The following is a 27,500-nucleotide window of genomic DNA, read 5'->3' as shown; positions in this document are numbered from 1 at the left end:
GCAGTGTTGTGTCGGAGTCTCCTGTAACCTGATGGTTATCGCTTTCAACCCCTCGCCGGTCGACAGATGGCATTACGGGACCATTATCGAGCTTAATTCCAGCAACCTCTCTTGACCATCGCAGAATCTGCTGTCGTCGTGGAAACTATTTGCTGATGTCCCCCATTAAGGCTTGAAATAAGAAAAACGACGGGAAATCGGTTTTTGGTGATGTTCCATTCATGCCGCGCATAATCTTGCCCGTGTATTATCGATTTTCTGAGAATCCTATTGTGTATGGATTATATGTAAATACAAGATATTCAGACGGTTTGTATACATTCATCCAACGCTTTGATGATGCTTCGATGTGCTTTGCAATCGCTGTCTGGTTGTTGTTTCTAAATAACGCCAGCTTTTAGTGAGATTTTAGATAGGCCAGGGGATACAGACATCACAGAAAGAGAGCGGTTGGTAGCCTACCGCTCCATCTTTCATCGTATCTTCAAAAAGTTACTGTAGCAGAATTGCATTCTTTCTGTTAAGTAATTAAAATAAGCACTAAGCCATTACTGTTCTTTCAGGGTTGTTTTTGTTTATTTGTGTTTGCCAGTGATCAGCTTCTTAAATTCTGTCCACTAGATATTAAATTCTTGAAGAAAAATTTATAGAATAAGAAAAAATTAGGAAGTTGATTTTTATGCGGCACAATATTTGGCTTCTGAAGCAAGTGCTCATTTTTATTAAGTTTTCGTGAAGCCTTTGAATAATGACTGTCAGTTTTTTCATAAAGATTTTCTTTAATTTGGCTTTATGCCTTCATTTATTACTATTTGTCAGACATGTGATTACCTGTCATTTCCCCTCATACATCATTTCAAGCAAGTACAAGAATGTAGATTGAGGGAGCAAGGTTCAGAAATGGTAGTGAAGACAAAGGAAAAAACAAATGAATAAAAACGAACGAAAGCGAGAGAGAGAGAGAGAGAGAGAGAGAGAGAGAGAGAGAGAGAGAGAGAGAAGATGCACAGTCAAAGATAGCAAAAAGGAAAAAAAAAATCCACTGTCGGCTAAAGAAAGAAGAAAGAAAAAGGGGGAGGATGAGAAAAAGAAGAAGCATCCGGCGTGAATGACCAAAACAAACAAGCCATTAGAACGAACCACAATAACTAGCAGCTTGGCATGCTGGGCCTCTATTATGTGTTGAATAAGCGGTAAGAGTCCCGTATTAATAATGCAGCAAGAGTCAACAGCACCAGCACGCAAGACCTGAGTCTCTACCCCCCTGGCCCACTCTCTCGGCTTGGTGCTTCTCGGTGCCTCTTAGCCGATGGTTTTTGTGGTGGTGATGGTAGCGCCGAGTTTCGGATTGAAAGAATGACGGAAGGGGGGAAAAAAAGACAGAAAGGAAAGGAGAAGAAGGATGAGGAGGAGGAAGAGGAAAAATGGGTTGTGGAAGGGAGAGGGGCCGACCGACCGAAGTTTGTGAGTTTTGAGGGTGAATAGTGGAAGAGGCGGAGGAAAGAGAAGGCGATGATGATACTAGGTGTAGGAAACTAAAAACGACGAGGAAATGCGAAAGGTGTTGTGATTTGAGTGAGGGGAAAGGGATGAGATGCATTGTAAACAAGACGACCAGACTGCAGCTTTGAATGCATAAGAGCAATTATAATGGAGATGTCTGAGCAACACTGACACAGAATTATCAGACGTTCGGTGCTTTGTGTGATAAGAAACGAATTCTTTCGCTTCCAACTTCTGTGAAAAGTAATTACAAAAACTACGGCAAGTTCCATGTGAAAAGGAGTTGGATATTTACTGCGTTGACAGAAATAAGCAGATCTTGATGAGCACTGGAAACAGAACGAGTCTTTGTGGGTATGAAAAGCAATGGAAAACTTGAATCATGACGCTGGAACATTTTTTTTTTTTTTTTTACTTGATGCGGAGAAACGGAGCATGGGAAGAATGTAAACGCGTAAACACTACATGTATAGAATGTAAACGCCCCTTGTATATCGGTAATTAAAGTTAAAAGCAAAGGAAGGCTGCCTGGATAGAGGAAGGGATGCTGCCAGGTAAACACCAGAGATGAAGAAGTGGTTGTTTGGATTAGGTCACCCGGACGAGCAAGATGTTAATATTTACTTATGAAGGATTTGTTGATAGAATGAAAGCAGTTTAGGGTGTTACCCTTTTTAGTGATGAAAGTTAGAAGTGAGGCTGCAAAGTATTACTGCTAAAAAAAAAAAAAAGGCATGGACAAAAGAATGAGCTGCTGTCAACGTTGTTTTCGTAACGGAATATCGTCTTTTGGTCGCAACAGTTGAAGCTTTTACGTGTCAGTTTTGTTTTCTTTTTTTATTTCGAAAGTTGATAACTATTCCTATAATTTGGAGTCTACCTTTTCTTTGTTTAAAGAGGGACTGATGCCAGAGACAACACTAAATGAAGGATGAAGATGAATAAGGAATAGCAGTTGGTGATGGAAACTCCCATAATTATGACTTGATCGTCCCCACAGGAGAAGAAGAATAGTATATATCCTCCTAAGATTTCGGGAACGGTTTTTCTAATCTGACTTATATTTAACGATACAAATTGAAGTGTCGTGATAAAAGCAGATGGTCAGAATAAATGGATGGTGTGGGGTTCCAGACTGGTGAATGTGGAGTTAGGGGGGCCGAGAAAGAGAGTAAGACATGTTTTAAGCAGAACAGAAGCCGTAGGATAGTGCGGATGTGATGTAAAGGACTGGAAGAGGTTTCTCTCGTGATGGAAGAGGAACGTAAAACTGCTGTAAAACACCAGCTGCCATTATGCTCTCTTGAGGGTCAAAATGGGAGTTAGCTCTCTCGTCGCCTGAGAGAGAGATCCCGTCTCTCGCTAAAAGATCTGTTAAATGTGAGTATGTATAAATTGTATTCCGGGATGAACGCCTCGCTATTTTGTGTCGTGAATTAGGAAAACGAATAAAGTATACCTTAGTTTAACCAGACCACTGAGCTGATTAACAGCTGTCGTAGGGCTGGCCCGAAGGATTAGACTTATCTTACATGGCTAAGAACCAATTGGTTACCTAGCAACGGGACCTGCAGTTTATTGTGGAATCCGACCCACGTTATACCGAGAAATGAATTTCTGCCACCAGAAATAAATTCCTCTAATTCTTCATTGGCCGGTCGGAGACTCGAACTCGGGCCTAGCAGAGTGCTAGCCGAGAACTCTACCGACTCGTTCGACGTGGAACTAGGAAAACGAATAAATAATTCAAGAAGTTGTTTCTTGGCAGAAATAAAATGTTGAAAAAGGATATTGTTCAGCATTATTCTGTGCTAAGATCATGATATATGGCTATATATCTTAGGAAAATATATACGGAAGGAAAAAATAAAGTTGTTCTCTATATACACTATTCTTCTCCTCCCGTGGGGGCTATAAAGTCATAATTATGGGAGTTTCCTTATTCATCGGGTTCCTTGTTCGTCTTCATCCCTCATTTAGCGTTGTCTCTGGCAACAGTCCTCTTTAAATAAAGAAAAGGTAGACTCCAAACTATAGGAATAGTTATCACCTTTAAAAAAAAAAAAAAAAAAAAAAAAAAAACTGATTCAGGTCTTTGACACGTAAAAGCCTCAACTACTGCGACGGAAAGACGGTATTCCGTTACGAAAACAACGTTGACAGCAGCTCTTATTATTATTTTTTTTTTGTCCATATTTTTTTCCCGTGATCAACAAGGGCATTTTTTAGCGTAGATCGTATATATAGGTTAGTACATTAACTGCAGTTACCTGATTTGTATGGTGTCAAACACTGACTACGATTGGTGGATTAGCGAAACTGACCCTACGATTGGTAAATTAGCGAAACTGACGAGTAAACCTTCATTCAGAACTTTAAAGATGTTCCATTGATTCGGTAGTTTCCTTTAAAGCAGTGGAGAGAGAGAGAGAGAGAGAGAGAAAGAGAGAGATTCATGGACAGTTCATGGCATATTCAAAGACTGAAGGGGGAAGCTACTCGTAGACTAGAATCTCTCTCTCTCTCTCTCTCTCTCTCTCTCTCTCTCTCTCTCTCTCTCTCTCTCTCTCTCTCTCGGGCAGCCCACTGTATATTGCTGAGCGTGCTTGGTTTATTCATCGGATAGGTCATACATGCCCCTCTAGGATAGGTAATATGCAACTTCCTCATAAATAGCGCCCGTTCTAGGAAATGCCTTTGGCAGTATTTTCCACCGTATGATTTAAAATGATTAAAAAACAGGTGTCTGTGAGGCTGCTGGATATATTTATGATTTTGTCCCTTTTTCTATCGTTTTAAACTAGTGTTGACGTAGGTGTAATCTTTTTAGAGTTTACGTCATCATAATCGTCATTAAAAAATTATTTTTCTTCATTATTTAACAGTGGGAACACCAGTAGATTTTAAATCTCTAAGAGCAACAAAGTTTATCTCGAGTCCTTTAGAGCATAGCAGATAGCGGACCACTGAATGTGTGGGAAAGTCTCGGAACATGTAAGAAGTGGGACACTTTATCGCATGGTTTTGTTTGCAATTGTCAAAACAAAAAACATAAAAAAAGACGAGTTGGCTCATGAAGAATTCATTGCTCTCTTTTGACTGGCTTGCGTGGCACGACAACGCCACTGAACATTTAAACAAATGGCTTGAAAATTACCTTGAAATATGGGAGCGTGTCTGGCCATTGTGAGAACCAAGCTTCCCATTGTGCCCGTAATCACGGGCGTGCTTCTCGCCTGGCCTAAGCACGTGTGCTTCCCGCGCTTCCATTTGATCCGTGCCCCCCTCGACATCCATCAAGAGACTTTGCTGTGGAAACCTGGGTCGTGGCGGAACTTTTTATTTTTCTCTTTTCCCTTTTAACATGAAAGTTTTTGGTGCTGAGGTGTGACTGTTTGGAAGTTTGTTTTTCATTTCGAATTGTCACACGAAAAACATAATACACAGATGTTAAAAGAAGTAAAATCTTCCATTTGTGTACGGACGTACTAGAGAAATGGAAGCCAAAACCACATAGATTTGTATGTACTAATGCTTGAAAGTGTTATGATTAAATCATAACAATTTTAATTCCCGGGAAGGCAATTGACCGTGGGAGGTATTCACATTACGCGACCTTTTTTCCTACCATTAATCGTGAAATATTTTGTGAGAGAAAGAATAGCGTTGGCAGTCCTTTTTCGGGACCAGAATTAGATAGCAGTCTAAATAAACAATAGGAAGTGACAATGATAGTAGTTACAATGATTTATGTCAGGCACAATGATAATGGTGCCATTTGCCGAGTTCATAACGCATAACAGTCACCTCTTGATATTGGTAATCTCGCTCGGGAAAAATAGCTTTCAACGGAGCTGTGTAATCAACAAACAAAGTCCGCGGCAGACCTACGATGGATATCACTTTCCTACTTGGTGTTCCCTTTTAAGAACAAGTCATAATATAAAGGGGATAAATGAAAAGGCCGACTGTCGGCCACCCACATTATTTATCCACAGCGACAAAGAGTCGTGTGATACGGCGGATGTACAACAAAAACGTTATTTGCCATGCACCCAGAACATTCTCTCTCTCTCTCTCTCTCTCTCTCTCTCTCTCTCTCTCTCTCTCTCTCTCTCACACACACACACACACACACGTACATTGTCCTCCGCGTTAAGTTGTTTATTGATCCTTATCCTCCTCCTTTATCCTCTTTTTGTTGTTGCATGGCTCAGATGATTTGCCTGCCGAGTGCATCATCATTGCATGTGAGTCATTGCGTCATCTAATACACTTTCATGCGTCCGTGAAATCGATACCCGTGTGGCCAAGGATCGCCGCGTATTCGCAAAATGACGTGAAAACAGTTTGTTTTTAGGGTCCGCGGATTTTTTTGCACTTGCCTCGCTCGCTTTCCCGAAGCACGCTTCCTTTCGTTCCGTTTCGTTTGTTGCTTGTTGCTGCTCCTCCTCTGGCGTCGCCGTCGTCGGGCGGCAGCGCCCCCTCGCCTCCATGATGAGTGCGACTGCAGGGCAGCTGCATGGCCTTCTGGTGCGGATTTTGAGGACGACCTCTCTAGTTTCACGGAATGCCACAAAGCCCGTGCCAGCACAAAGCTGGCTTAATCTAAAACTCTCTCTCTCTCTCTCTCTCTCTCTCTCTCTCTCTCTCTCTCTCTCTCTCTCTCTCTCTGAAATGTGCATAGTCAAGGTATAGGTAATAAATCTCAAGGTAAAACATTTTTAGGCTCTCTCTCTCTCTCTCTCTCTCTCTCTCTCTCTCTCTCTCTCTCTCTCTCTCTCTCTCTCTCTCTTTTGTTTTAAGGCTGCCACAGAACAAGAGCCAGTGCCAATACAAGGCTGGATTAATCTATAACTAATTCTCTCTCTCTCTCTCTCTCTCTCTCTCTCTCTCTCTCTCTCTCTCTCTCTCTCTCTCTCTCTCTCTCTCTCTTACGGGCTGCCACAGAGCAAGAGCCCGTGCCAGCACAAAGCTGGTTTAATCCAAAACCAGTTCTCTCTCTCTCTCTCTCTCTCTCTCTCTCTCTCAGATGTGCAAAACAGATATATACGCACACGTTGTTCAGTTACGTTCTTTGTATGTGAAATAGCTTTGATTCTTCACAAGATACTACTACTACTACTACTACTACTACTACTACTACTAACTGCAGAGCTTGACGCTACGTGAAAGTCTTGTTTCATACAATCCTTTTTGAGGAAAGGACTGGGAAAAAATGAGCCATATGGGTTGGAGCTGTTCCGCATGGGTGCCGTAATTTGACTGGAATGACCCGACAATGGGTGCTAATGGGTCAAAGCCACTGGCCCACTTCATGCCCCAACACCCACCCGCGAGGCCGTATAATCTGGCCACATTCAGTGTGAATACCTTACCGAATTAACCGTGAATTAACTACTGGGAAATATTCATTGGTCATTTGTTATGGTTCTATGTGGAGAGGTTTATGGCTGTGTGTTTGTTTCATTGAGGATCTCTCTCTCTCTCTCTCTCTCTCTCTCTCTCTCTGTGCGTGTGTGTATGTGTTTCAGCTGTTTTTTTCTGATGCAGATGCCAGCTGAAAGACAAAACAATGTTTTTATTCAGCAGAGAAATTTGGCCTGCAGAAACGATTAACGGGCGTCTCGAGCAATGAAAGCTTACTGATAATCGCAGAAAACGAAAGCGAGGGGAGAATTCCAGTGCTTAGAAGTGCACGGGAAATATGCCTGCCTAACAGCCCAACGATGGGAGCTATAAGAGATGAAGCAGAAGAGCTGCAGTAACCTGAGCGAAGAAAAAACTTTAAATATCAAAACAAAATATTTTTTCAGTATAAAATTTGCCAGTTGGAATCGTTTTACGTCTATACATGGTCATTGTGAACACCAAAATAAATTATGAAAATAGAGAATAAATTACATTGTCATAAAAAAATATCTATTCATAGGACGACAGAGAAATAGATCAGTAGATTCACTGAAGTTCACCCAAAAAGATCATAACATCCTGTTACCAAAGTGACGATGGATCTGTTACATCTGAATTCGACTGGTAAAGTAATTACGAAGTGAAATAAATGTATATTCCTCGTGACTGCATGGCTGTTATAGCGCCCAACATAATGCCCCTAATTCATGCTGGAATCCTGTTGGGGGAGGTTGGCGGCGGGGGTGGGGGATCAGTTCCAACTTATAATTCAAGGTTTTCAGCCGAAAAGTATCTAAAATGATTTAGGATGAAGATAGAAAAAGTTTATGCATATTGATTGTCCATGGTATTTACGTAGAACAAGTGATTGTTACTAGAGAATTCATGATATACTTTTCTTCTTTTTCCAATTTTTATCTCGCACAAAGGCATTCCTTGAAAGCTCAAAGTCTTAAGTCTTGTTCCACGAAATTGCACTCTCGGATCAAAATCTCAGTGTGTGGACGTCATTATAATTTTCTCGACATTGAGCAGTTTGTAGTTCGGTGGAAGGCGTGGTATGGTGAGGGGTAACAAACGCCATAGGGGAGATTATATATCATTAGTCATTTCGTGAAAGATGATGATTATGTCAGTGACTTAATTCAAGAAGGGCTTAGCAATATGCTTTTTAACTGATTTGCTTGCGGTTTAGACTCGAAGTTGCCCTAACTCTCAAATTTAGTACTCTGCACATGTATTGAGACTAATAACAATAACTATATTACTGTATTATTACTTAGCAATCCATAGGACAGCATTTCGTCTCAGTCTCTCTGGAAGGTAGGGAATTTATCTTCAGGTAACCATAGGTTCAGGGAGAGTGAATACTTACCCTCATTTGCCAGGTAACATTCTCAAAGGACCCTGTGCAATAAGGCAGTAACGTCACCCTTTTCCTCAAATAATCTCATAAATTATTAAGGGTCACACGAAAATGACCCATTTTTACTGACTTTCGTCTAAAAGCCCACTCACATATGTATGCATGTGTATACAGTAAATGTATGAATGTGCCATCCAACAGGACAAATACATCACACATACATACACAGACCTATCACCCCTCCGCCCAACACACACGCATACAGAGAGAGAGAGAGAGAGAGAGAGAGAGAGAGATCTTAATTTACTGGGACGATATTGACCCTTCTTTAGCGGGTGAGCTATTGTGGCTGTAAGTTATCCAACATTAAGTAAGGCACCCAAACCAGTATTATTATTCTAATGATATTCCCCCTTATCACGCAGTTCCCCTGTTGTCACAATCTCCCGTTCCTTTTACTCTCATAATTCCGATTCTTTTCCGCTTTCTCCTCTTATTCATATTTCGAAGAAGAGTGCACTCCCGTATATACCATTTCCCAGATATTTTTAAAATTTAGTTGATGATAGAGATGGTTCTGATAAATATAATGGTCTTATTCGTTAAGGAACAATAGCTCATCGACAGTAGCTTACAAGTGTCTTCTCATTGAAAATAAACAGACGAACATGTAGTTTATTTACGGTAAAGCTGTTGTTTATGCAGAGAAAACTGCGATAATGGTAATGTACTGAATTTACGTAAGAGTATTAGGGTATATTGCATGCTCTGTGTGTGTGTGTGTGTGTGTGTGTGCTTTCTTCCCTTATGCATTAAAGTAACGATTACTCGATACAGAAACTTCGTCGGTTGTAAGTGGATATGACCGTGGTAATAGTTAAATTCCACTTACACAAGTGTGGGTCTGACTGTAATCACCAGTTTAAGTGGATATTATTAACTGCAATAGCTGTAGTGACGAAGGATTGCTTAGCAAATGCAGAACAAAACCAGGATAAAAAAAAAAAAAAAGAAAGTAGCAAGCGATGGATCAATGAATGGAAGAAAGGACAAAGCCTATTACCGACTTCTCTCTCTCTCTCTCTCTCTCTCTCTCTCTCTCTCTCTCTCTCTCTCTCTCTCTCTCTCTCTTTCTTTATTGACCATTCCATTTCGTGCACTGAAGAATGGCAAGCATACGAGTATGTCTGTGGTAACTATTGCCGTTCTCGAATCCATTGTGGTTTCTTGAGATTTATGATAATTTGGTCTGAAGAATATGTTGAACCCAGATCCTTTTTGAGGTCATCGGCGTAGTACATGCTTTTCGGATGAATTATGCAGTGGCTCAGAAAATAGGTCTTTATGTTGCTTCACTTGAAAAAGGCGTCGCAACAAAAGGAAACATGCTCTTCATCAGTGCTTTTCAAGATCATTTTTTTTTTCTTAAAAGACCGTGTGTTTTTGTGCATAAGTGAGTGCGTGCGTGTGTGTGATGTATATGACCAGTTATGCGAACATTTCATGGTGATTCGATAAGAACGGCAAACGTCAAAGAAGTTTTATTCAATCTAGATTCTATTTATTTTTCCGAACCTCTCGGGACACTTACCAGACAAATCAATCCTTGTTTGATCATCTGCATTAAAAGTTATCTTTCAATCTGCATAAGACTTCGACAGTGTCGTTGGTGAAAATTAGAATTACCCATCAATCTTTATATTGCTCTTATTCTCTCGCCCAAACTTTCTGAAACAGTGCCCTCGTCAGCGAATGTGATTTATATTTTATTCATTAGCTCTAAACGATAAACATCAATACGTATTCACATATATCAACCCGTTCTTCATGGACGATTCTTGATTACGATATTGGTCGTGTAAGCAATTTTCTACAGGATGGATCAATAAACCGCACTCCAGGAAACCACGAAAGTCTAAAAGGAGAAGATAATGTAAAAATGGTCGTTTTAGTTCGTGTGGTTATATGGAACTGAAAACAAAAAAATGCGCTCACTGAAGGTGATGGTGCATGGATGCGTTAGTTACGGTGTTCGGTAATATTTATAACCTGTGTAATCGACTGCGAAATTCTGGCATTGCTAATAGGTGGAGAAACCAGTGGCACAGAATATAAAAAATCTAAGGTGGCTGGTATTTAACAGTTACGATACTATCATTCTCCTCGAGCGTGGGCACATTGTGGCACTTGTTTTTTATAACTAGCCTTTAATCGATCCGTTTTCATTCGGCATACAACTGCAGTCTCTCTCTCTCTCTCTCTCTCTCTCTCTCTCTCTCTCTCTCTGTGTGTGTGTCGACGTTGCACTTTTCTAAATGGAATTCTCTTAACTCACAATTAAATAACTACTGAAATGTCTCTCTGGCCCAAGCCCGTTCCTTTCTCTCTCTCTCTCTCTCTCTCTCTCTCTCTCTCTCTCTCTTGGCTGCGACGCTGAGTCTAAAATTTCCAAAGCGCAGGAGGAGCATCGTAATCCATTTCAGGCCCTTATAAGCGTGTCCTCCGGCCCATTGTGTCGTCGTAAGCGGCCGTTCGTTGGGGGTCTAGGGGTGGCGGGGAAGCATCGAGGGTGGTAGGATGTCTCAAAACCCACTCCAAATAGTGTAAGCAATTTCTAAATACATATTTGAACATGAAACAATGAAGGGGGTGGGGGGTTGGAAGCTTTGCGTTGCTGCGTTTTCCAGGGGAAGGGGTGGGGTCAGCTGACCAAGGCCCTCTTATGATTTGGTGTTTACTGGGTAATGGAATTCGTTCCAAGATACAGAAGACTCAATATCAGACCTCTGCAATGAGTTAAATAGTTCGGATTATGTGCTGACGTTTCATGTTTGGGGGTTACTGGAGATCCTGAATATCTGTCAGTGTAATGCACAGATGTTCGTTTGTGTAAAAATGTAAGAAGATTTCACTTTGCCGCTAATTGTGGGAAAGTTAGAGGAAACACTAAAATTGATGCTTTGGAGTATAACAAATCTAATAGATGGTGTACAATATTACAACTAATCTCATCGAGTTAAAGGAGCGGGCTACGGTCTGCCCAAGTCTTAGGTAATCAAGAAGCCAATTAGCACCAGCTAGCCAGCCTCATCCCATATTTTACTCAGTAAACGTTGGCAATACTTTGACGACTTCATTTGGAGTTTTTTTTTTTTTTTTTTTTCTTAGGTCTCGTTCCAGTTACTCGGACATTACAGACTCTTTCCTAAAACGGTTGTATTCTTTACTTCTTTCTCTTTAGGACACAGCAGACAGTCCCGTCGGCTTTTGTATTAAAAGGGAATGCAATAATCACTATGCATAACTGGTCGTAAGAGTGCTCTATAGAGGTCATTTTCCCATACCTATGATATCATGAATAGACAAAATATTGCGTTCAATGTTTGGAATTACCATTTTTTCATTTCTCGACTAACTGGCTTTCCAAAACTCTGTCGCATATCCTGAATTATTTTCAGTGACGCAAATAGAAAATCGAGCTATTAAGTTTTCCGCAGAGGAAAATATCAATAAGAAATAAAAATAACTGATCACCAGCCCATATAAAAAAAAAAAACACTAATAAAATCCGCATCAACATCAAATCAACAACAAATTTGTCTTGAGCATCAACAGCATCCATCCGCCCTCTGCGATGGAGAAGAAGCTGATAATCAAATTCATCCCAAGCGGATGAGTCCACATTCGAACCAGAATCCAGGAAATCGACGAGGAAAATTGAGCCACTAAGCCAGGCTGCTACCAGGTTTTATAAGGGGCAGGGGAAAATAAGCCTGGGTGTGGGGGGAAAATCCCTATTCAGAGAGTGTATAGGGGGAATCTTTTCCTGTTTGCTCCGCATCAGTTAGTGTATATATTTATACTTATATATAAACTGTGTGTGTGTGTATGTATATATATATATATATATATATATATATATATATATATATATATATATATATATATATATATATATATATATATTTATATATTTATATATTTATATATATATATACACACTCACTGCATAGGGATTCCTAACCGACCTCACCTCCCCCCACACATATGAAATAATTCTGCATTTTAATGTGTATGTTGAAGATCGTTTTAGCGAGCGTAATTTATTCTTTATTAGGGATGAACTGAATGGATCATCTGTCGGGAGACTGGAGACTATCAATTCCCCATCCCACATTATGCTTTAGGAATTAATTTGTGGCGTCCATTGTGACCAATATTCGGTAGTTGAGCGTCCCTCCCTGTCATTGACTTGAGGGAATGCAGATCGCCTCCCAAGGACGCAGCTTCGAAGCTTCCAGATATTGCAACCCTCATCATACTTCTATCTTCGACCTGTTTCTGAAGATCGTCTCTCTCTCTCTCTCTCTCTCTCTCTCTCTCTCTCTCTCTCTCTCTCTCTCTCTCTCTCTCTCTCTCATCACGTTTTTCTCAGAGGAAGACATTGCTGTATTGATTTGATTACTGCAGATGTTCAACACCTCTCGAAAATCCCTTCCTAAAACCATATTCCTCCAGTGTTCATCTCGCCGTAACACCGCCCGCCCCCATCCCCCTCCCCCCGTCCGCATCCCCTTCGTTCCATGGACCCATTACAACATGAGGCAACGACCACCTGTTCAAGCTACCCTGGTGGTCTTCATGGGGGTATACAAAGCCCTGAGAGAGAGAGAGAGAGAGAGAAGAGAGAAGAGAAGAAAGAAGAGAGAGAGAGAGAGACTGATTCTAGAAGAACAAACTATAGTATATCAAAAATAATGTCGGCATTTGTAAGAATGATGTCGGGAATGAAACGCACACACACACACACACACACACACACACACACACACAGAGAGAGAGAGAGACTGAATCTGGCAGAGCACGTTATATTATAAGAAGTAATATCGGTAATTGTAAGAATGATATTGAGAATGATACCGAGAGAGAGAGAGAGAGAGAGAGAGGAGAGAGAGAGAGGGAGGAAGGGGTGGAAAGGATGGATAGAGGGGTGGGGGAAGGTCATGGGAGAGGAATGGGCTAACCATAATCTTGACTTTTTAGTGGTGGGAGGATTTGGGCGGATTAATCCCGACTGAGAGGGGGGTTGCGGTGTTTTGATTAAGGACGCATTACAGCGGGTATTAGGTGGTGCTTTATTTTTATTACAAGGCTGCCTGACAGCAGGGGACTTGAGCTGGGATCTAGGGAGATTCGAAGGATACAGAGAGGGAGGGGGGGAAAGGGGCTAATTTCGGGTGGGAGGTAAGTAGGAAAGTAGAAGGGAGTTAACACGGGTCACTCAGTGTTGGCTGTAGTGTTCATTGTCACCAGTTTCAAGATGTCGATTTCGACAGCTATGCTGAAATGTGTATTTCTTTCCATTAAATGCATAAGATTTGTATATACCATAGTTCCTCGTTGGACGAGTCGGTAGAGTTCTTGGCCAGCACTCTGCTAGTCCCGAGTTCGAGTCTCTGACCGGCCAATGAAGAATTAGAGGAATTTATTTCTGGCGATAGAAATTAATTTCTCGGTATAATGTGGTTCGGATTCCACAATAAGCTGTAGGTCCCGTTGCTAGGTAACCAGTTGGTTCTTAGCCACGCAAAATATAAGTCTAATTCTTCGGGCCAGCCCTTCTTTGGGAGAGCTGTTAATCAGCTCAGTGGTCTTGTTAAACTAAGGTATACATAACATGTATATAACATACTAACAGATAGGTTACGGATATTACATATGTACCTCCCTAAGTATTACAAGCTATGTATACAAGTATTTCACTAATTTTCATTCACCGTTTAAATGCACCAAAGAAGAACAGTGTATATTAACTGTCTCAAAATGAGGCGTTTACGATATGATTCACACAAGGTATTAACGATAATCTATTTCACCTTTTACAGGCTATCGTATACGAAGGTCAAGACAAGAACCCAGAGATGTGTCGGGTTCTCCTCACGCACGAAGTTATGTGCAGGTAAGTGACTCTTTGTCCGTTTTGTTTTCGACTTTATTATACTTCAGATTGTGGAAAGCGGACTTTGACAAGGATCAAAAGACTGAACGAGCTCTGCCTTCCACTATTCCCTCTTTCTCTGTTGTGCTTCGGAATTGGTGCACTCCCTCAGCGTGCTAACTGACTATTGTATCGAGCTCAAGTTTGAAGCGTGGGTATTGGCCCCGAAGTTCCCTTTGGTTACCCTGCAGTACCTAGAGGCATCGTGTTTCATATTTCTATGCGTTGAGAGTGAGCTAGGGAGCATGTGCTATGACTCTTTCTAATCTTCATTTCCCTTGACCTATTGATGTCAGCAATTTAACAGTGTTTATTTTATTTCACACACACACACACAAACACACACACATATATATATATATATTATACATATATATATATATATATATATATATATATATATATATATATATATATATATATATATATATTTAGAGAGAATGAATGGCGTTGGAAGGAGTAGATGAGGAGTACCGGTATGAAAAATTCAATAACAGGGACAGCAGGTGTTAGTGGCTGTATGAGGGTAGGAAGCGGGCATAAAATCAGTGATCGGTGGAATGAGGTTTATTCAAAGTTTATTTTAGTGCAGTTACATGAGAAAAAAGATGCACAAAAATACATGGGTATGAATAGGGTAGTGAAGAAGTGAGGAAGATAAAAAAAAAATCAAGAATTAAATAAATAACAACCGGGAAAGGTGAGTGAGAACTTCAAGAAGAATAAGTTGTTCTACCATGAAGTAAAAGCAGAGAGAGAAAAAGTTTAATGAGCAAATGTAGCTCAGGTTTTTCCAGGGTTTTCCAAGTGTGGAAGATGGGAGAGAGAAAGAGCTGATTGACGCAAGAGAGGAAGAAGTGTAAGCGTAAGAATGCTTTTGGAAGTGATTGTATAAGATGGTAGGGGGATATTTAAGAGACTAAAGAATGAAAAGAACCCAAGACCAAATGGGCTTAAATGTGAGATGCTTTGTTACAGTGGTGATAGTGTGATTGAGTGGATGACCAGGGTTTGGTTGGCATCTCTGGAAAGAGGAAAAAGGTGTCCGAAGAATGAGTGAGAGGAATAATTATTGCTGCATTGTGTAAAGAATGTTTTAGACAAGGGAGGATGTGTATGTGTGGATCAAGTGGTTTTTTTTTAATAAAAAAGTTATGTGAAAAGTTTGAAAGCAAAGGTAAAAGGCCTTACGTGGCTTAGGGCAAGGTTACAATAAAACCGGTATAGAGGCAAAATATAAGTTACAGTGCGCGATGAAACATCTTTATGATGGAAGCAAAGTGATAAGAGTGTATAGGCAGGAAAGGGAATTTGATGAAAAATTTGATTTCAGTCAAAGGTGTATTATGTCTCTTGGCTTTTCAGTATCTGTGAATGGAATGATGCAGGAAATTATTGGAAAGAAATGATTGCAGTTGGAGGTTACATTATATGAAACTGAACCAAGAATCAGGTATTCGCAGATGACTGGGTGTTGTGAAAAAGAAGTACAGAAACTAGAGAAAAGTTTTAAATGTGTATGCACTAGGATGAAGTTGACAGTGAATATGAGTAAGATTGTAAGTGAGGGTGAATTGAAACGAGGAAGATGTTAATATGCAATATGTTTTGGGGGTGGTGTCAAGTGGTTGATTAGTTAACAATATTTAGAGGTAAAGGATGGTAGGATGAGTGCTGAGACGACTCACAGACTAGATGAGTGAAAGGCAGAAGGGTTTTTGCAAAAGATTGAAATAAACTCCTCTGTAAGACAGGATGTAAATGTAGGAAAGCATTGTGGTTCGACGGACTGCTGATGGTCCTTCTAAGTAAGTGAATGGAGTGGCTAATGTTATGGAAGTACTCTACCTGGGATCCATCTAGCAGGCTGAATTTGGCAGTGACCATAGCCCAGTTTCTTTCTCCGCACCACTTGAGTACAATTAACGTACACACATCATTATTATATATATATATATATATATATATATATATATATATATATATATATATATATATATATATATATATATATATATATATATATATATATATATATATATATATATATATATATATATATATATATATATATATATATATACATATTATATATATCTCTCTCTCTCTTCAATTTTCAGTTGGTTTAACAAGGTGACGCATCAAGTGTGACTGTGGATATCTGGTTCGCTCTTCATTTGAATGGCGGCTACGCAAAGGCTATCAGTGCCATTAGTACTGAAGCGGTAAATATGAAAGGGCAAGGTCTGGCGAGCACTGCCTAATTTGATTAGGTCCTATGCTATTTTTGCATTTATTCATATTCCTTTTTTTTTCCATACGTATAACCTTCGAAGACTTTAAACCTGCGTTTTGCCACAGCAGAAGAGTTAAGTAATCGGAAAGGAGAGAATCATGGGCATAAGAAAGGAAATATGTGATGATGAAGATGATAGTTTTCACATTGGTGTATGTCTCCCTATGCTGTGGATGTGACGTCCTCTGAATATCACCTGTTATGTAAGCGTTGCGCGTGTCCATGTATAGATGTGTATGTATGCGTCATGGCAGTGTACGTGTATGTATCATGGCTTGGCGCACCGCCTGCCTTTGGATTATATTACAACAGACAATAGAGAGGTAGCCGATCCCCCTCGCTTCCATTTTGAGTCCATTTTGGCCGCCCGGAAAGTGCTATTGAAAACAGAACCCAACTCTCCGTTTTAATTCATATTTAATTTTGCCCCTCATTCAGCTCCGCCATTCAGACCATAATCCTACATTTTACACTGAGGGATACCAGGGAGAGAAACATACGCACGCGCGTACACACTCTCACACACACACACACACACAGAGGCACCGACGCCGCCACATACATAAATTCGTACATGCACACACATATGGAGAGAAGGACGGAGTGGCCCACCAGTCTTGAGAGAGAGAGAGAGAAAGAGAGAGAGAGGTTTTTGCTGCGCGTTCATATAGTAAAAATCTACCTCTTGAAAGACTACAGGACCTAGTTTGCGAAGAGTAAAGTACATGACCGTGACGCCTTAAAATTCATTACAAAAATGAGAAGAAAAAGCCAATATAATTCAGGTGAATGAATGAATTTTTCTCCCATTCCTCACTGTTCCCGTTTGTCAGTGATGGGCGATTCATTCATGCTCATATGGTAACCAGTAACCAGATCCATGCTTTCTCCCCTCCCGACCACCTGTATGGTGTATTCTTTTACACAGGATCCCTCATATAAACACACGCGTTCTGCATGCGAATTTATTCATTCCAGTCGCGACACTTCCTTGCAACATTGTCAGTCTTCAGTTCTGTAATTTGTTTTCCAACTGGCTTTTCTTTATGAAGGATATATTTATAGTCTATGCGAGTCGTTTAGCATTTAAAAAACTGTTTTATGTAGCACAATACATAGTTTAGTTAATCTTCTTTGTTATATTAGAATCAGTTATATAAATTTTATTCAGGATTTCAGAAGTCCTCTGAGATATTGGTGATTCATGTGCAACTTCTCACCTCACTCAATAAGTCATTTTTAGTTTGTTGTAAATAAATTAGCGATATACTTCTTGCAATTTAAGAAAGCGATATCGAAATGAAGGAATCCCAATTTTTATCCCTTTGAAAAAAGAGTTTTGCTAGAAATATCTATAATCTAAGAAATAAAACGCATACCATAAAATTGCAACGTGTTTTATTATGTGTGTGCATTACACGGACGAGAAAATCATCCTCGAAACAAATAAATAAAAAAAAAAAAGAAGGGAAGGCTGGCAGTCATGAAGGTACGGGAAGCCCACCTGTGCATTTCATCCCGAGCGTTGATAGGAATCATTTGGGCTATGCGTCGTGCTTTTGAAGATCCTTCGTTGCCTTTTGAAATGGTGGTCATTCATGCAAAAATGACAGCACAGGATCTCCCTGTTCCACTGCGTGAAAAAAAAGACAACTATTGCAAAACATAATGTTGAAGCCTTCCCCAATATATGTAATCCAGCGCCAGTGAAGGACGGCTTCACTGTATTTACCGCGAAATATTCAAGGATATATTTTGATTTCCTCGCATCCCTATATATCCACTTTACCATTTTCAGAGAGAGAGAGAGAGAGAGAGAGAGAGAGAGAGAGAGAACTTCACGCTGCACGCACACGAACAAACACACACACAAACACACACACACACACATTTATCCTAATCCATTGGGAGAGAAAGAAAAAGAGTGCACCAAACCTTTTAGACGGGAGAGGTGGACGAACTATAATAAGCAGCTTACGTTAGTGTCAAGTGTCACGAATATGTTGCCGATGTCTCTTGTGTCCTGCTTTGTTTGTTTGTTTGTTTTTCGCGAAGAATTCTCTTGTACTGACAGAAATTCAAAAGACGCTGAGGAATGCATTACTTACTGAGGATAAAAAAAAAAATTGAAGCCATTTTTATTCTCTTCCAAGTGAACACTGCAGTGTAAATAAATACTTTCATTTTATTTGCCCTGTGGATATCAGTACTGGATACTTACTTATTGCGTACACACGTCGGTACAGATATGTTATACGAATATAATTTTAGTCGATTTCTGGGATAAAACAGTTTTTTCCATATCTTTGGGGGCCGATAGTCATGATCATTACGTTATGAATAATTTAAGAACAACAGAAACCTATATTTTGTGTTGTCTTACAAATACAGAACTGAATATTTTCCTTTGATCCACCGGAAGCTTTGTAACTTATGAAATCGATTTACATTTCTCCAGTTTTGTTGTTAAATTTCGTATACTGTGCTAAGGGATAACTGACCTACTGTAAGCCTCGCAAAGCATGGTCATCGTGAAAGAGCTTTGGACAATGAAGGCCATTAAAGAATGATTTCGGTGTTGCTGAGCTCTTACTGTTTTGCATGATGGCCTTACTCCCAGATGAGTTAATTTCTTCATTCCTTAGGACAGAGAGAGAGAGAGAGAGACTATGATTTTTTGGTCATTACATTTGCAATTACCAACGCATGCTCTTTCGTGTGCAAAATTACGCTAAGCGAACGTCGCGGGAGACTTACGTCCTTTTGTGTCCGGAAATTCCGCTGCTTTTGATGCCTACTTAGTCATTAGCTCTGGGAGCAATTAAAAGGCCATAATTGGAGTAGAACTAGCGTTCATGTCGATGATGGTTACAAAACAGCGTAGTTAATTTTCATACGAATATTATTTTTCTGGTGCCGTCATCCGTAGTATGACATCGAGGACCCTCCCACGTCGTCTGAGATTTCACTGCGGTTGGAGTTAAAAAATTTCTCTTTTAAAGAAGACTTACCTGCGTTTCTTGGGAACTGATATTGGGGATTTGGCAGCCATCAGCACAAACCGGGAAACCTCCTACGGTCTTGTTGTCAGTATTCAAATATTAGTGTATCTTTACAGTCCAAGATGAGGGGTCATGTAAGAGAAGGTCACGGCTCCAGGAAGTTTACATGATATCAAGAGGTTTCCATACATACCAGTAAATAGGAACCATTAGTAAATGTGGTTGGTCCTGGGCTGGTTGGTGGTCAATTTAAAGCAGAAATTCATTGCCTGTAGATTAACACTGTAACGCAGAGGAAATTATTGATGAGCATTGTATTTCATCATACACTTGCCTTTTCAATTGTTATTTAGACAGCGTCCCGTAATGGAATATGAACAAGATAAAAAAAAACTCTGAAAGACCGCACCGTAACTGAATTCCTCTTGAGTGGTAACTGAACTCCTCTGAGTAGTTCGTCTTAAAGGTACACAGAAGTCTCTGACCCACGATTTCAGATACAGACAGGGAAGAGGATCACATTTCCCTTTTCTAAGCGCTGTGGATTAGCGCGCATGTCAGATGGCCCTAATACAGTTACCGAAAAATCTGATTATTCTTGATATTTGATGCACTGCTTGTGGTTCCCTTAGGCAGTGTTGACAAATGTGGTATTTTTACCGTAACGGGATTTATTAAGTGCTCGCTTGTGGACCTAACATGTGAATATAGTTACATTGTCTGCCATAACAATGTGCTGCAGAATGGAATATAGTTGCATTGTCTGCCATGGAATAATATATATGCTGCATATATATATAATATGTATATATATATATATATATATATATATATATATATATATATATATATATATATATATATATATATATATATATATATATGTATGTATATATATATGTATATATATATATGTATATATATACACACACAAGCACATCAAACACCTCAGGGAAAAAATGAAACACGATTGTAGATCCTGACCGGTGTCGACTTTATGGCTAACTAGGCCATCCTTATTTTTGAGATTTCATTTACATTGTATAATTGTGATATTTTATGAGATATATAATTTAAAAAAATGATTCACTTGGGTCTTGTATGATTTTTGTAGATGCATTATTTCCCATATAAATCAGTTAGCCGATCACCCACACAGACTATCACGTAAATTATGCAAGGTAGCATATCTGAGAGTTGTCAAATAAAAAGGATTTAATCTTTGTCAGTTATGACCAAAAGAACAGGTGAAACATTGTTCCATCTTCCCTGTGACTCCCAGCTCGTGCAACGTCTGAGATGAAGATCTGTGGTTTAGAGCAGTCAATGTTATTGACATTTCTGTTGTTATTGGAGGTGTTTCCATATTGCATTCCCAGCACCAGTTTCCTCTACGACCCCTTGCACATGCTCGTGTTCTCGCGTAATAATTGAAATCGCTTCTTGTCAGTCTTTGTGTTTATATACGTATTTATATATTGCACAAGTATATATACTGTATATATGCCATGGGTGTATTCATACGGGGGTGAAACCAAAATGTGGTGGCAAATGTGTTCGCAAATGTCTGTGGCTGCACGCGTATTGTACTTGTTCTTATACAAGTACCGAGTGATGTTTAATGCCTCTCACTATTTATTGCACTAAATTGCATAGATCATCTCTGTGTATACGCATAGTGTATGTGTTTTTATACAAGTAATAGTGTTGTTTAACATTCGCTATTTGTCGTAGTGGATTGCAAAGTTCAGGTTTAATCTTGCCGTTTCCTTGATTGCGCAAGATGAAATTTGTCGACATAAGGAGCTCGAGAGCAAGGCTCCTCTCCCACCACTTCGTCCAGGAGAATTTTTCCGAGGCGAGACCCTCGTCTTCAGACTGCAGGAGTTGCAGCAGCCGAGTCTTAAGCCTTTTCTTTTCGGTCACAGGGACTTGAGCCATTAAGCCATCACAATGCCTGACTGCACATTACTCCAGATCTTCCCTATCAATTAAGGAGGTTAATTAACTTCCTTCTCTTCCTTGAGGCGTAATAAAGGACATAAGGCTCTCTCTCTCTCTCTCTCTCTCTCTCTCTCTCTCTCTCTCTCTCTCTCTCTCTCTCTCTCTCTCGGATCTCATTGTTTTATACTTGTGCAGCATAAAATCAGAAAGATGAGATTTTTCAGTATACATGATTATATAGAAAACTATATTTACAGAATATGAGATCCTCTGTCTTCATTCAGGAGTAAGAGATAAACAGCATAATGAAATCGAGTATTTTCTCTTTTCAAATATATTATCATTTATCAGAAGAATATATCATCATTTATCAGAAGATATTTGGCTTATCTTACCGAGATCACGTGCAAGAAACAGATGAGGGAGCAATTTCTTGAGAGATTGTAATTCCCCTTAAGTAAGGATGTATTTTTTTTCCTGTTCCGTATATAAATTCATTATGAACTTCAGAATCCCCCGGGGGCATCTTATTTCCTCTCGTTGGGTCTTCCATTAAGGCATTAAGCAACTGTAATAATAAGAACCGCCATAATTGGCTCAAGAAATTCAAGTCTGCCCTGCTACAGAACAACTTGATATGTATGTTTTTTTTTCTTCGCCCCCTTAATTTTGCTATTTATCTTTGCTTTTGTTTTTTTCTCTCTCTCTCTCTCTCTCTCTCTCTCTCTCTCTCTCTCTCTCTCTCTCTCTCTCTCTCTGCCGTCACTGCCATTGGTCCGAGAAGTGTTTAGTAAAAAACAGTGAATGCCTAACTCACGTTAAATTCTCATTTTTCGATACTAGGAATTAAAACATGCAGCAGCAGCGTCGTGTTTTAGTCTTTGACTCCTCCTCCTCCTCCTCCTCCTCCTCCTCCTCCTCCTCCTCCTCCTCCTCCTGCCCCCCTTATCTCCATCATCCTTAGCCTCTCCTTCCCTTCCTGGTCATTTGAAGCCGAGGATTACTTGAGCTCACAATTAGCTTAGCTCACCACTCGCCAGTTGGCTAATTCTCTCTCTCTCTCTCTCTCTCTCTCTCTCTCCTGCTCTCTCTCTCTCTCTCTCTCTCTCTCTCTCTCAGGCAAGAATAAAATCTTGAGATTCCCAGAATCCAAAAAGTCATTCTCCTACGAGGTTCCCTTATGGTAAACTTTGATTGCAAAGCCAGGAAGGGCAACAAGCGTTCAGTTTTGCAGGATCTCCTGGAACTGTTGCGGACTGGAAATTCCAGGAGTGAAGCGCACTCTTTTACTCTGCAGAACTGCTCCCAGATATGGCTTTTGGTGTGTTTTCACTTTTGAATTTTATTTTGATTTCATTCCACCTTTTCCACGTTAGTTTCAGTTCTCTGCTTCGTGGTTACCGCCATCTTTTGCACCGCCGTCGTCATCGTGGAGCGAAGAGGGTTATGATAAGGGAGGTAAAGAGAGTAAAAGGGGGGGTAATCCATCCCACTTTCCCCTTCTCGTCCCCTTAGTTCGGCAGAATGCGACCCATATGGGTAGTAATACTGGTATTTAAGACCGACACCTGCCACGGGTGCCTTAGGCTACGCCGCCACTGCAACTACCCCCCTCCTACTTCCCTCCTTCCCTCTTGATGCAACCCCCTCCCTTCCCCCTTCCCATACTTATCCATACCTTGCTCCCCTCTGTGCTCGGGAAGACGAGGGTTGCTTGTGTTCCTATCGAATAGAAATGGATGGGCAATAGTTGATTGGATCTGCTGGACTGATGGAGAAATAGTTTGGGAGAACGTTGTTGGTAATGATAATTTGTCATGGGTGGATGAAAACTCAAAAAACATACAAACAGACAAACATAACGCATACACAAGATTTGTGTATATATATATATATATATATATATATATATATATATATATATATATATATAGAGAGAGAGAGAGAGAGAGAGAGAGAGAGAGAGAGAGAGAGAGAGAGAGAGAGAGAGAGAGAGAGAGGGTAATAATTCCAAATGCGTTGTCATTTACCGCTGGGTTATTTTTCAAGCCATAACCTTCATGTGTTATAGAGGCATTTGGTAAAAGAGAATCACAACACGCAACAGAGTCTTAAGGGTTTTCGTGAAACTGTGACTAATTCAATTCCAGCAAGGGAGCAAGAGGGTTGCCGAGCAAGAGGGTTGCCGAGCTGAACACTGGGACAGGGAGAAGGCAGTCAACCAGACAGGGAGGGAGGGAGGGAGGGAGAGATGTGCGGGGAGGGGGGAAGGGGGAGAAAGAGTGATATTAGCGGATGATTGGATCAACGGAAGGGCTAAAGGACTGATGTGGTTACACAAAACCTGTCCAAGAGTTTATTCCTTTGATGCAGTTGCGTTGTTGGACAGAACAGAAAAGTGATTTCTCTTTAAAGAGGCGCACTGGACAGTCGTTGGCTTTATTTGTTAATTCGATTATTTTTCTGTTTACCCCGTTTTAAGCACTTTGAAGAGAATCTGGTGAGACTTGGCTCAACTTGTTAAGTAAAAATTTAACCATATTAAGCTCACATAAGAAATGTATATGGCAAGTGACATCAAATATTCTGTTCACCCGCTCTTGAGATATCCTACAAACACAAAGACATTAACTTAAAGAGATGTATTTTCGACTAGTTTACTGCTTCATAACTTTTTACGTGTTTGAGTGGTATTTACGGGTTTTCTGTAAAAGAAAACTATTAAGATGGCTATTTGTCCGTCCGTCCGTCCGCACTTTTTCTGTCCACCCTCAGATCTTAAAAAAGTACTGAGGCTACAGGGCTGCAAATTGGTATGCTGATCATCCACCCTCCAATCATCAAACACACCAAATTGCAGCCCTCTAGCCTTAGTAGTTTTTATTTTATTTAAGGTTAGCCATGATCGTGCGTCTGCACCGCTATAGGTGCTAACAACACAGGCCACCACCTGGCCGTGGCTGAGAGTTTCATGGGCCGCGGCTGAGAGTTTCATGGGCCGTGGCTGAGAGTTTCATACAGCATTATACGCTGCACAGAAAACTCGATTGCGACAAAGAAACTTGGCGCAGTTTTTTTTTTTTTTTTTTTTTTTTTGCGCCATCTTAGTGTGTTTCTGCCGTATCGACAGCAATCTATTTCTGTCAAATTTCGTTCAATAAGTGAGTTTGACTTGAAAGAATTAATTACTCATGAGACTCATCTTCAGAGAGCACTGCTGTGGTACACCTGTGCCTTGTGTGTTCTTCAGTTGCAAATACTGTCGCATGCATGATCATGTTCCAGAGTGAACCATTTACGAATAACTAAGGAATACTACAATCAAGTTTCTTCCGTTTCAGCCTCCTCTCCACATAAGTTGCATGTTTTGATTTTTTCCGACTAAATTGAAATTTGGTTTGGGGAAACAGGATTCGCCCAATTGAAGAACAGAGTAATTTAAGAACACAAAAGGAGTCAGAAGGGGCCCCACCGTCCGAGGGGGTTGAGGTGGGGAGGGAGGGAGGCGCCGCCTTCACTGCTTTCTATAGAATGTAAACAGAAGCATACGGGTATTCTTTACATATCAAATTAATCAATTCGCCAAAAGAGAACGAGTGAGAGCGAGAGGGCTGTTGGCATTGAGGGGCGACGGAGGACAGGAGGAAAGTGGAGGGTGGGGTGGGGGGCGGTCCGGGTAGGAGTAGTGTTGCTGATTGGGCTCTTAGCCCAGGGCTACAAAAGGGAAAATGAAGAGGAGGAAAAAGAGAGGGAGATACACACAAAGGGAGAATAATGGGGCAGGAATAAAACAAAAGAGGAAAAAAAGTAAAATGAAAAGACAGTTCCGAATGAAGTGGTTGTGAAAATATACAATAAGAAAACTTTCTAACGTGGATCAAGGAAATTATGTTAGGAAGAGTCATCGAAACTACCACTTACTAAGAAATAGGAACCGAGCAAGTAATGAATTTAAGTGTGAAACGGTACTAATAAAAAAAAAAAAAAAAAACTGATACTATTACTCCCCTTATGATATGATATGTCAAATTCCACAACATCTAACCACGGGCGAGTTAAAATAAAGGCAACGGAAGAGTGGCACTGACCTAATTGTGGTGTGCCGTGGAGTAGTTATGTCAATTCGGTTTAATTACGAAAAATAGCGCATACGCTCTCTAATTATCCAAGTGATGTTTATTGTAGTTTGATTAAAGTATCGTAAGCCATTAAATTTAGTTCCGGCACTCACGTTGTTATTAATATATTTCAGAAATTACACATTAATGTCAATTAATAACTATATGGGTATGGTGCTCCCTTGAAAAATTTTAATACCATTTTATGAAGACCTTTTTTTTTTTTTGTTTGCTCATTTAATCATCTCGTCAAAGCAGAGTGTAATGTAATTATGCAATACACGCGGTAGCGATAAGCACGCAAAATGTGGACTGGGTCCAGTTGTGTGGCAAGTTACCACATCAAAGGCTTTGCAGAAAGTGTAATGGTGTATGACACCATGTAGGAAAACGATCATAGTTGTTTTGGGCCTTGCTTTCCGGATTTCGTTAATGAAGTGCCTCGGGGTATTCTGTTTTCAGTGACGGCTGAGAACAAAGATTTTTCATCCCGAAATTAGTTAGTGTTTGCTTTGTGAAGTTACCTGTCACTTACTTCTACGACGAAATTATGTCTGCAATGGATGCCTCTCTATATCACATTTTGTCTGTGTGGACACGAATAATAATAATAATAATAATAATAATAATAATAATAATAATAATAAATAATAATAATAATAATGACTTAAAATATAATGAATCTCTCTCTCTCTCTCTCTCTCTCTCTCTCTCTCTCTCTCTCTCTGTGTGTGTGTGTGTGTGTGTGTGTGTGTGTGTGTGCGCCGTAGCATTTGCCGAAGTTCCGAAAAGGAGAAGAATTCCTCTTTATCATTTTGACAATTGCTGGGTGCAGTAAGTCCAATTTTCTCAATATAAAAACCATTCCATTTGGGGCTTATATTTTCTCATGGAATTTGATTAAACTTCGCCCTTTCTGGCGAGAACAATGGCGAGTAATATTTTCTTCATCGATCGTACATTTGGAAATAATTGTTGGATTATAAACCTCAGGCAAGTCGGCAATCCCGTCGACGGAATCATATCCAAAGGCGCTGTTACGCGCGGCCCCCTGAACCGTGTTTGGACAAGGTATTAAGGAACATTGGAACCCCCGTGACTCCACATGTACTATCAAAACAAACTTGTTGTTCCTTCGGCCGATCTACAAGCTGTTCCTCGTGCACTCCCCGTCCCCTTCAAGAACAGAGAGAGAGAGAGAGAGAGAGAGAGAGAGAGAGAGAGAGAGAGAGAGAGAGAGAGAGGTTGTTGTGAACTCGCTTCAGTTTACAGTACTTTTGCTCCAGAGATGAATGGCTCCAGGAAAGGACAGCGAAGAGCCAGCGATGGAATGATAAGTAAACGAGTTTAAAACAGTGTTTGCTATCGGGAGTTACATTTGTTTGTGTGTGTGTGTGTGTAAGTATTGAATACAATTTTTTGCCAATTTGAGAAGACTGGTTTTTCATCTAAAGTAATTTTTTAAAAGTATTGCCAAATCCTAAATTTTTTTTAAGTATTGAATACAATTTTTTGTGAATTTGAGAAGACTGGTTTTTCATCTAAGGTAATTTTTAATAAGTATTACCAAATATTAACTTTTTTTAAGTATTGATACAATTTTTTGCGAATTTGAGAAGACTAGTTTTTCATCTAAAGTAATTTTTAATAAGTATTACCAAATCTTAATTGTTTTTAAGTGTTGAATACAATTTTTTGCGAATTTGAGAAGACTAGTTTTTCATCTAAAGTAATTTTTAATAAGTATTACCAAATCTTAATTGTTTTTAAGTGTTGAATACAATTTTTTGCGAATTTGAGAAGACTAGTTTTCATCTAAAGTAATTTTTAATAAGTATTACAAATCTTAATTGTTTTTAAG

At 39.9% G+C, this 27,500-nt stretch overlaps 1 protein-coding gene across 9 annotated transcripts in view; it reads left to right on the top strand.

Moving 5' to 3' along the window:
- The window catches only part of kn (EBF transcription factor knot), a 226,617-nt gene that overhangs the window by 68,889 nt on the left and 130,228 nt on the right, over positions 1-27,500 (top strand). For all 9 annotated transcript variants that reach the window (XR_010850709.1, XR_010850705.1, XM_067090293.1 and 6 more), the window contains exon 5: positions 14,167-14,240. Coding sequence is in view for 7 of the 9 variants with exons in the window: in XM_067090293.1 (XP_066946394.1) it covers positions 14,167-14,240 (74 nt within the window). In the remaining 2 variants the exon portion in view is untranslated. The remainder of the gene's footprint in view (positions 1-14,166; positions 14,241-27,500) is intronic.

This window comes from Macrobrachium rosenbergii, chromosome 4 (assembly GCF_040412425.1).
Source record: "Macrobrachium rosenbergii isolate ZJJX-2024 chromosome 4, ASM4041242v1, whole genome shotgun sequence".
Lineage (NCBI taxonomy): Eukaryota > Metazoa > Arthropoda > Malacostraca > Decapoda > Palaemonidae > Macrobrachium > Macrobrachium rosenbergii.
Note: the sequence above shows the minus strand (reverse complement) of the source record. Positions and strands in the feature narration are given on the sequence as shown.